Here is an 11,888-nt window from a genome sequence, read left to right as displayed (position 1 = left end):
TGTTACTCCCTAGCTGTGTGTGTGTGTGTGTGTGTGTGTGTGTGTGTGTGTGTGTGTGTGTGTGTGTGTGTGTGTGTGTGTGTGTGTGTGTGTGTGTGTGTGTGTGTGTGTGTGTGTGTGTGTGTGTGTGTGTGTGTGTGTGTGTGTTCTGAGCTTGTTTTTCTGCTGTGTTTTCCCTATGATCAGTGTTATGATTCCCACAGTTTGCCCGCAAATACAGACGATATACATGTATTTTATCACCTTGTGGTCAAACTGGGAAGTGTATTTATTTCCTGTAGTTAGACCAGTCCTGCGCTTCAGGAACATGGACAACCTTACTAGTGCTCTCCTGTTTGTCTGCTTGGAGAGTTGAGGGAATAACACGGCACCCTGTTTACGTTATGCAAGTGTGAATGTGTGTGTGTGTGTGTGCATATAAACTACAAAATGTGGGGAAAATATGAAGTGTCGCACTATATAAATATATTTTTGAAATGGTGATCAGTAAAGCGATTGTATGTCAGCTTTTGACTATGATGGTTACCAACGTTGTACTTTTTCATTTATTCGCAGCACCTTTACCTCACGCTAGTTTACCTTCGGAAATGTATATCAAGAAAATGTGTTTGAAGACTTCAATGAATAAAGTATTGAACCACATCCCCTTTTAACAATATGTATTCATATTTATTTTTTTCTCACAGTTGTGGTTTTCCTGTGCAATCATGTGTGCATTTTGACAGGCTTGGCAGATTTCTATATTTGACTTGAACAGTGATTATTCAGTAACATTATTCAGTAACATTTGCTCAATGTGTTGACGCCGGTCACCGTCCAAATGCTTAAAAATATAGATCATATGTCTATAGCTATGTTAGCGTCTTAGCCTAACAAAACCAACCTTTAGATGGCAGTCCATTGACCACAGGCCTAGAAACTGGTTAAACCTGGCGGTACGCCCGCACATCAGCTAACTTCACCATAACATTTCTTTGCTATCAGATTGACATTCCTAGATCCCACACACACTAAAGGAGCTTAGCGCAGACTGCATCAGGGCCGGAATGGTCCAGAAGAGATGCATCCAGCAGAATGAGGTCCACCACTCTATAGCTATGTTTCATCTTTTTAGCTCGGTCTCATGCTGTCTCACTCTCTTTGTAAGTCACGCAATAAATCAAATCATCACATCAGATCCCACGCGATGCTGTGGATTCCTAGTGTTGTATTTCTCTTGGTCGCTGCTCTTGGTTTATATCTGGATGGTTTCCAACATCTTCATGTGTCCGTCCTCGGGAAGTGTGTGTTCGTATGTCTTCCTACACTTGGCACGAGTGAGTCAGTTTTTTTCTTTTGCTTACTTTATAATTTGTGGGCTCTCATTTGCATGGGAAACCCTTTGATATTCATTTTGTGATAAAAGGGTATACTAATGATAGGTGTCCGCTGAAAGTAACCATTGCATGATGTCTAGTCCAGGGACTGATTGACAGCTGGCAGTTTGAACGGACATGACTACAATGTTTGTACAGAGTTTGATGCATTTACAAAATTAATATTAAATACTATAGTATACAAAAAATAGTGAAATATCAGGTTAATATATTTCAGTTGAACTTGATAGGAGTTCTGAGGACTGTCAGGGTTACACGCATGTATGCCGAACAGTGGGATGTTTTCTTTACAGTTTGACACGACCATGGTCTAAGACTCTAAGGTAATTCCCTATATACCACATCAAAGTCCACTTATAAAATATGTATTGCTAGACACACTGCCCAACTCAAACACCAACAGATAAATCCATGAATAGGGTGGGAGACTTTCAGATTTAAAAAAACGTTCAATTAAATGACTGTTCTGTCTAATCTAAGACAATGGGCAAATGTGTGATGTGAATCCGCTTAGCTCAGCTAGCTGGGCAGTTAATTGGAGGGGTTTTGGAAGGGTTGTACGATTCTTGTAACTAAATAGAGGGGTAGAGGCTGGCCAGCATCTTGTATTTGTAGAATATTTTTGTTACACAATGTTATCGATAACATAATTGAAATCACTGTCAAGCGGCATTGACTACAGATATGTCAAGGTTATTCTAAGCGACGAGCGAGTTGAAATGTTACACATTGCGACTTTAACATATTATATATAACTGGTCCTTCTGAACCTTGTCTGGTCTCCGTGTATGAAGTCCAACTGAACTTCGGAGCCGACGATGGGAGCAGGTGTGAGAAAGTGAACAGACAGAGCAAACTGACACCCCCCCCCTCGCACACCTCCACACACAAACACATGCTTATGCACACACTCCCAAATTTCCACTCTGGCATAATAAAGTGCTATTTTACCTTGCACGGATACACCATCAGACACCCGCACACATGCAAACACCCTGAGGGATGAGGTAAGAGTTGAGGGGATGGAGTATGTGTTTGGATGTGCTTGTATCAATATTCAACATGTTTCAAATGTAAAATGTGTGGGTGGGTGTGTGTGTGTATCTGTGTGTATGTGTGCATATTCTTTGCCAGCTGTGCAGGAGGCAAATCAACTTGTGGCTGAAACAGAGAAAAGTCAGTGTCTCTTGTCTCATGTCCTTCTCCACACGCCACTGGTTCGCACACGCACACGCACACGCACACACACAGACGTCCCGGACCGGAGTAGCATATTATGGTCAGTGGTAATGATGGAGGTCTGCAGTAGGTTAGGCCAATTGCTGTGATGTTGACTTCCCCCTACGAAACAGTTGTAAAAGAAACCAAACACTGGGTTTATTTTACAGACTCTGAATCCCTTTTTAATCCTGTAAGGTTCCGTCTCATCTACCCGTACATATAAAGGCACATGAGAATAAATACAAGTACACATACTTCTCCATCTGTACACATACTAGTACATACTTGACCTGTATATAAAAAAATACCTGAAACTTACACTACATGGCTCGCATTGCATACTCAACAACTGTCATCTTACACAGCAACGTCCAAGCATGTTTCAAATATCTGGAAAGACAACGACACGTGAGGTCTGATTCCTTTAACAGAAGCCAATCAGCTGTTTCACTGCCCTGCTTGCGGCCAATGAACTGCAGGCGAGGCAGGTTGATGGTGTCCCCGCTGCTTTTGTCGCTGTGGGGTTAAAGGGAGACGAATTTGAGCCGTCTCCCTCTTTGGTCTTTAATTATAGCGCCTAGCCAATTGGGGAGGGGCGTGGCCTATGTGTCCCCTGGGTGTTCACCAACACTACCAAGAACTAAGAAAATGGAAACTACCACTGGAGCCCAGCTGGCTTGCTTTGCATCCAGGACAACGTGGGTTTCTACAACACAGGAAATACTTTGGCTGTCTCGGTGCGGAAGGCCGAACCATGGTGTTAACGCACGGACTTTGTTCACATGTTCAATTGAATACTCGCTCTCTCCCCTCCCTCACTCATAGCCTCATTTATATGGCCTGGTCGATTTTGTCCCTGGAACATGCTGTCCACGCGGACATGAGATTGTACGGTGTTTCACTGTACAAGAGCTATGACCACCATGTTAAACAGGGAGCGACCCACATGGGCGTTTGAATGGAGCCATCGGGGTCCCATCAGCTGTACAACTTTCTCCTTCAAAGGAGCAGCTGAGACATGTTGTCTACAAGCGCGGGTCTGGTCTTGCCGTTGCTTACTAATAAACTCTGATTGCACCGACACACAAGCGGCTTCTTGGCGCAGCGGTGAGGTCGGTTTGTTGGTGTTTAGTGAGTGACGGGTGGCCTTTGCCGACTTGTTTGCTGGTATTTACAAAGCAAGTGCTTTGTGTTTGTACTCTATATCCCAAAGCTTTTTTTGCACGCTTACTCTCTGAGATCATCCGTCTTCACTAATGCCGTTGATGAGAGAACGGGTTTCTGGACAATGTCACGGTTCTGAAGAAAAATAAAAATAAATTGCTGGAAGTTTGGCTATGCTTATTACCTGGACCAAACCATGCTTCGTAAGTAAAACTATCCCTGATGGTGAAATGTTAGGTCGCACTAAAGGCCACAAGTGTCTGAAGAGTCCGAGCTTGAGATGGTTAATGTGAAAAATGAAGTTTCCTCTCCAAAGGAGGGCTTGGTTCAATTTAGTTTGTCATCAGATGGTTTTCCACATGGAAGGCCAACTTCCAAGATCCTGCCGGCAGACTCCTGTGATCTGATGCTGATGATGAGAGAGTCGGAGAGTAGGAACCGAAGAGGCTGACATCCCTTGTCATTAAAGACTTGGGTCATCCCCTCGTTTAATCCTCACCCTTACATCTTGTTATATAGGAAGAGGATAGAGACACAGATTAGTGTCCCTGTGTGTGTTGCATACCCTGAATATATTTTATCATTGATGGCTTTATTTTATGTGTCTGTTTTTTGTCTTACTGTAACTTAACGTGTGTGTGTGTGTGTGTGTGTGTGTGTGTGTGTGTGTGTGTGTGTGTGTGTGTGTGTGTGTGTGTGTGTGTGTGTGTGTGTGTGTGTGTGTGTGTGTGTGTGTGTGTGTGTGTGCAACCATGCTTGCTACAACGCTCTGGTGGATAACGATCTCGGCAGACTATCTTAAGATAATTACATGAATAGGCTGTTTTTATTGCCATACTGTCTGTCTCTTCTTTCTCTCTCCGTCTGTGAACCCACTTACCTCAACAGAATAAATGTTGACTTAACCTTCATCTCTGCAGTAGACTGGGGCCTATAGCCATACCCACCTAGTGGTCGTCTTGGTTCCATCTTTGTACTAAACGGAAACGCTAGCGGAGTGGCATTCAGGTTCCCCTGCCCGTTTAAAACCAAGATGGCCGCTCGGTGAATCAGGCCCATAGATAAGACCTTAGACACGCTCCAACTGCCAAGATAACGCCCTGAGGTAACTTTGCAGGCTTTTTGTGGGGCCTGCCGTCTTCCAACCCTGTGATGTTGGACAGATAGGGGCGACTGAATGGGCACACTTGGCAACCTGCTCAAACACACAGTTGTAAAGTTCATAAATTTATTGTTTCTTCGGGCGGGGGTGGGGTTGTCTGGTCTCCCCAGTCTCTTCTGCTACAATAAAAGGGACAAGGCTGACTGTTCACATGCACACATTTTTGCTTGGCTCCAGTTATATAAACATTATAATGACACCGTTCATTATGACTGGAAGTGTGTACAGTAGTGTAGCACGTATAAAATATACTTTGTTTATTTCATAGAATTCACTTCATAGTAAGTATTTCCTGAAGTTTAAGGTCATACTTCCTGTTACAAGTACTACCTTTCCAGGACATTCATTTCACAAAGACAAATTCCACTATGTTTTTCATTCCTGAAGCGGGAATTTTGCACCAGAAAGACAAAAATTAATAAAAGTCATTCATAATTTAACGAAAACAAACAATTCATTAATCAAATGTGTAACCACACCATCATTTAACTGTATTAGGGCGCCACTGATAAGAAATGAGCCTTGTTTTGTGAACAGGCCTTTGTTCCTTAAAGTTGAAACCCTTCAGCATCTGCAGCAAAACAAACAACGCTTGCTGTTTATACATTCTAATCTCAATATTGAATTGTAAATTGTGCGCTGATGACTTATTGATTAGGTCGAGTGATTGATTAGGCTGATTGAACAGACAGTATTGTATTTTCCTGAAAACAGAGATTCACCAATGACAACTTGGAACCGTGGTTCTAGAACACATTCTTGTCCCCATGGTTTGAACACTTGTGATTGCCAGTTGAAAAAAGTCTAGGCAGATTGTTGACAGATTCTGTTCTCTAACTGGGGGGGGTAGTCGATGGCAACCAGCCGGGGGGCTGTACCCAAGGCAACGATCACCTGGATGGGAAACCTTCACTATGTTCTGAAATGATGATGATTACAGAGGCAAGCGACTAGAGCAGTTTGATTTGATGAACGCAGATTGGAAGACGTCATTTTAAATCACCTTTGGCCTACCTTTGTGGTTTTCTCATATAGCAAGTGTGAACAGGAAACAGATGGAGGGGTGTTGGGTTAGTTGAAAGATTAATTCCGACATGGGCTGATTCATTACAGACCGCTAACGTCACTCTGTCCATCTTCAGGCACCCCCGTTGGAATGTACATGTGTGCGTGTCCGTATGTACACATTTAACCTAGCTTGTGTGTGTATGGTGGTTTGGAGAGGAAGCAAGCCACCGCAAATGATGACGCTGATATAGTGGGGAGAGCGGGTTAACCACACAGAACTTCCACATTCTACTCCCTCTCTCTCATCACAGGTGGAGAGTCATTGACCACCAACGCATTTTGTGTCATAACACACAGTGGAAAAATACTCTAGTCCTTGTAAGTCCATGTAAATAATCTTGTGTGCTACAGCAAAACCTGCTTTGTGTTGACATTGCACATCAACTGATTGGACAAATCGGCCATTAGGAAAGTTCTGGGCCAATCGGTTAATGCCAAGAATGCCAATAACGACCATCAGACTACAAGAGAGCTGCCACAACTTGGGTTTTTCCACGTACCCTGCCTGATTGGCTCATATTAGTGCCAGCTACGCTTTGGCAACCAGCGGGTAAATCAGTGGGACCAGTGGGCTTGGGTTTGGTGGGAATGTAAACCAGAACATTAAACTCTAGTTGGACAAGGTAGACGTCAACAACCACAGCAGAGCGGGCCATCTATTAGACAGCTTGATGACATTTACATTGCCTCGATACAAGCATATTTGGTACAAATGCATTGAAAGTGAAGTTAAAACGTACGCAAAAGAAAGGGACAAGTGAAATGGGAATGACAGAGACAAAAGCAAGCGAGTCTTTTCACAGTCGCTCTGTCACACATCATTATCATAACGTGTGGATTTTCCTGAAACCCTCAATAGCCCCAAGGGTTTAAGCAAATGAAGGCCAATATTATTATTACTGCACCGGAGCAGTGGGTTGGCTGGAAATCAGCTGTCAATCAACACAGAGAAACCTGCTGTTGACCTATCGCTCCAAGCTCCTTGACTTTAGTTCTCATGAGTCGAGTTAAGCTCGTCGTTAGTTAGTTTAGTGTTTCACCGACTGGAGGAAGCGGTGGAGGGAATAAACCTTCTGAAGAGTGTGGTACCAACTGGAAAATGGCCGTCCATCTCTCCTCTCGCATTGGCTCTCGGCTCAGGCATGTCGAGAGCTCGTCCACCAGTAGTGTTTTCATAACATGACCGAAGAAGGTCTTGGGAACCTTGGAGTCTTGTCATTGGTCAAGGGGGATGGTCGGTTGGGGTGGTGGGCTGGTGACCTTCAGATGCCCTCCTCTGTGTGACGTCCAACCCCCTTACTGAGGCGTGGTGATTGGCTGAGGCTCACAGCGTGTGGGACTGGTGGTAGGGGCCGTTCACCTGCAACAGAAGAGGAGAGGATGGCTTGTAAACAGTGGTCAACATTACGTTCCTCTTAAAGTCTGTGTTGCAGGGTTGATTTTCCAACAAATTTGGGCAATTTGCTCGTTGGTAATTAACATTTAAACGGTTATCCGTTGTACTTAATGTTGTTGGGTATCACAAAACAGAATTTAATACGAAAAAGAAGGTACGATTTTAGCGGTTTGCAATTGATTCTCATTTCCCCCACAATGCATTGCATGACGTCACGTTGGGGAGACGACAGACTGAAGCCCCATTGAGACCCTTGAGAGTAGAGACTAGTGAGAGAGTGTGCAGCAGATTATAGAGATAAATACATAAATTCATAGATATATAGAGATAGCCTAGATAGATAGATAGCCTATTCAAGTATTTATTATTGCCAAACGACACAAATCGTCGGTTGTGTTGGTTGTGGTCTTAGTGAAGCAGCCTAGCCTTGGAGTTGGAGAAGTTGGAGTGATCGTGTACATGTGTGCGAGAGCGAGAGAGAGCACACCCGCCGTGGTGATGTTTGGCTCGTTGTGGGCTGTCAGCATCCACCGGGTTGGACGAATGTGCTTTGTGTATGTGTGTCAATGATGTATCTGTCTGATCGTATGCTGTAGATGGATGGTTAAATAATGTCACACGATCGGTCATACTGCAGGCTCTCATTTGCAAGTTCACTGATTGCGTGTCTGATAGGCTATATACCTGGCATTTATTCAGTTGATTGCTCTTCTAAATGCGCCAGATTGGTGCCAATTATTGTCGTGTTTGCATTGTAATGGACATCTTTGCCATTGTCGGGGGGAAGATTTAATTAGGGATTATCTGCCTTTGAGATTTGTGTATCGCGTTCTATTACATCGCCATTTCGATTTGAATTTGAATAATCGTTCAGCCCTAGTCACTTTGGATAAAAGTGTCTCCTAAACGACTAAATCTAAGATAATGGAGAAGCGTCACAAAAACTGATCCGTTACACTTTCTAAGTACAATAAGGTTACATAAGTTAATGCAGTGATAAGCATTAACGAACAGTTAATTAACATAATTGATTGATGGTGTTCGTGTTGGCCTACGGTGTTCATGTGAACCATGGTAATGGTGCAATGAACATCATTCAATATGGTTAGGGATGACCATTATCAACTACTATCGATTGGGGATGGTGTGCCAGTGTGCCCAGAGTAACTTCAACTAACTAGAACTGAACTACAACACAAAAACCTAACCCTAATCTAAAGCGATATCATAATGCTTATTACAGCTTTAACTAATGTTAATGAATGTACCCCTATTGTAGTGCTACCAAAAGATTTAATTTGATGAATATGACCCCTCCCCCCCCCCCCCCCCCCCAGTCGGGCAGAAGGTATCCCACGTCCGGTTATCGTGGTTTCCGTTACTGTGGTAACCGGTCACAGCTCCAAGCAACTGGACATGAATATAACAGGCATTCAGTCGCGGTTACGAAACATTTTCCAGGAACTGTTTTTAAACAAAGGTCAGAGGTCGTTCCTGGGCCCATATGCTGCCGTCTCACAGAGCGGGACGCTTCTTATCTCAGCCACTGCATGCAAAACACTGAGCGCAGGGATCCAGGAGTACTCTCTGACGTCTGGCCTGTGTTTACCATGGGGACTGGGGGAGGAGGAGGGGGGGGGGGGGGGAGGAGGGCAGGGGGCCAGAGCTGAGCTCCAGGCCTGGAATGGAAAGTTGATGAAGAGCGTACATTTGTTTTCCTTCCTGCTATGCTTCTATTTATTCCCAACCCGCTTGATTGTGATTAGCTTCCGGTTTTAATGTGATGCAGCTTGTCGCTGGTAGGGGACGTTCTTGATCTCTGAATCCAGTTGGTTTTTGCCATGTGGCTACCGGTATAGGACTGAAGGAACCCAGCTTCAGCACAGGCCTGATGGCCAGGCTACTGGTGCAGAACCCAGTACCTCCATCACAGGCCTGATGCCCAGGCTACTGGTGCAGAACCCAGTACCTCCATCACAGGCCTGAGATCCAGGCTACTGGTGCAGAACCCAGTACCTCCATCACAGGCCTGATGCCCAGGCTACTGGTGCAGAACCCAGTACCTCCATCACAGGCCTGATGCCCAGGCTACTGGTGCAGAACCCAGTACCTCCATCACAGGCCTGATGCCCAGGCTACTGGTGCAGAACCCAGTACCTCCATCACAGGCCTGAGATCCAAGCTACTGGTGCAGAACCCAGTACCTCCATCACAGGCCTAAGGCCCAGGCTAGCAGTATATAACATTCACAGTAACATGTACCATCATGTATTATAGTATACCAAAGTATTTAAAGGAAAATGAAACAATGATATTATTATGATATTGCTTGTGGAACCAGGAGAACAGCAGAACAGAACAGCAGGGCTGAACACCCCTGAACACACACACACACACCAGAACAATGTCATCTTGAGCAATTTTGTAGGCTAACTGATTAAATAATGAATTGTTCTCCCTGCGCACAATTGTGTGGAATATAATAGATACGCAGACACATGCACACACCAGTGATGAGCAAAGGCTCTGGTTTACCTCTCTAAGAGAGAAACTAGACCGGAGGATGAAAGGACAAATAAGTGAACGTCAATTGTGATTTGGAATGCTATTTGGAATGTGATTTGGAAAGTTATCCGACTTAGTTTGCGTCGTACGAATCGATACCCTACCAGCTGAAACTTCCGTGAGGACCGCACGTGTTGCTGTAGGCTGTGAGGACAAAAGTATTTTGTGTCCTCGTCGCTGGCGCGGTAGGGAGGATTTCGGATTTCAAGAAAGCGAGGGTACGTGTTAGCTCCATTCAGAACAGCCGTTCTGTCAGTCATAGTTAGTCTAGTTACAGTCTTTTATTCCAGCAACTTACGATAAGTCCTCAAGTGTGTTGCTAACCCTGGAAAAACAACTCGAAAAACACCGTCCCTCTCTCAGAGGGCTGAGGCGCACATACGGGCTCTGTGGTTAGTGGTTATTGATAAGTGCGTACATTCGACAAACCACAACACTGTTGCTGCACGCGGCCCCACGTCATTGTTTGGAAACTGTAAAAGTGTCTATAAAAACAATTAGGAATAATAATACCATGTTTGATCAGTAATGAGTCCATGGCACACCAGTGAGTGTGTGGATGACGCGAGTGTACACACACACACACACACACACACACACACACACACACACACACACACACACACACACACACACACACACACACACACACACACACACACACACACACACACACACACACACACACACACACACACACACACACAGTGAGGGCCGCTCAGTTGCTATAGTGACTAGTATACTACGGGATACACAACCATGCAAGAAATAACTCATCCTTCATGAATGACTTTTCTCATTTCACGTGTGTGTGCGTGTGCGTGTGTGTGTGTGTGTGTGTGCGTGTGCGCATGCGTCTGAGCGCCTGCGTCGTCACCGAAACCGGTGCGACGGCTGCCACACACACACAAAAGCGAGACTAGCTTACGGCTACCACCGTTTCCATGACGCGCACCAAAGCCATGGAAAGGCCGCAGAACGGCGTGCCAGGCTCAAGGACTGAGGCTCACCATTGGGAGATTGATCAATGAGAGCCGAACGTTATCCAGACCATGTTTATCCCACGGGTATCCAATCACATGTCAGTGATGGTATCAGGCCTCCTGAGTTTAGCACAATGTCCCGTACCAAACTGATAAGGTGAATACAGAATAGGACCCACAATGCTTTTTTTTTTGTTGTTGTTGCTGTTGTGCAATGTTAAGGATAGAATAATAATGGCATTTAAATGATACTGTATATTTATACAATTATGTAATTGAATGAACACATGATGAAGAATCACGCAGTTGAAAACTGTACTTTGGGTTTCTGGCGGTGTTTGTCAAGAACATACATATTAGTTTGAGACAACACTGGCCTTATAAGTGTGTACCAATGTGTAATAACAAACGAGAAGAATAAGAACTCTACTCTGCGTGTACAGCGATGCGTGTCAGACACAACAACACACACACACACACACTTATTGTTTGTTTAGGACAGACGGAACACACACAATTACATTTAATAGATTTGGTTTTGCCGTTGCTCTCCTGTGATTATGAACTATACTTTTACTTTTGTGCTTCCTTATCTCAATAGCTCATTGAAAAGGGAGCCGATTTAGTTCAGATAGTCTTGTTTCAAAGAGTACATTCGCCAATGTTTCATAACCAGTTCCCCGAGCTTCCCACACAATGTCCTTGTTCTTTGGTAAAACCTTTGTTGAATATAGGGTTAGGGTTAGGGTTAGTATAGTAAGTAGAAGTAGGCCGCATCAGCAACCTAATAGTGTGACATATTGTCCAATACACTCTTATAGAACATTATAAAAGGGGTGGCTTAAATCAAGCGATCTGATTGGTTCCCAACTGTTGTATAATGAGCATATACATAACTGCTATGACACTCAATCAGTTTGCAGAGTTCCGTATCACGCCGCTCCTCACTTGAA

At 44.3% G+C, this 11,888-nt stretch overlaps 1 protein-coding gene across 1 annotated transcript in view; it reads right to left on the bottom strand.

Annotated features, from left to right (window-relative positions):
• Positions 1 to 4,967: 4,967 nt before the first annotated feature.
• Positions 4,968 to 11,888, bottom strand: part of gdap2 (ganglioside induced differentiation associated protein 2) — a 19,751-nt gene continuing 12,830 nt past the window's right edge. Inside the window, exon 14 of the mRNA XM_084478700.1 lies at positions 4,968 to 7,351. Coding sequence (XP_084334826.1) covers positions 7,316 to 7,351 — 36 coding nt within the window. The 3' untranslated portion in view covers positions 4,968 to 7,315. The remainder of the gene's footprint in view (positions 7,352 to 11,888) is intronic.

This window comes from Micromesistius poutassou, assembly GCF_964030765.1.
Source record: "Micromesistius poutassou genome assembly, chromosome: 14".
Lineage (NCBI taxonomy): Eukaryota > Metazoa > Chordata > Actinopteri > Gadiformes > Gadidae > Micromesistius > Micromesistius poutassou.
The sequence above is the reverse complement of the archived record's forward strand: the minus strand, read 5'-3'. Positions and strand labels throughout refer to the sequence as shown.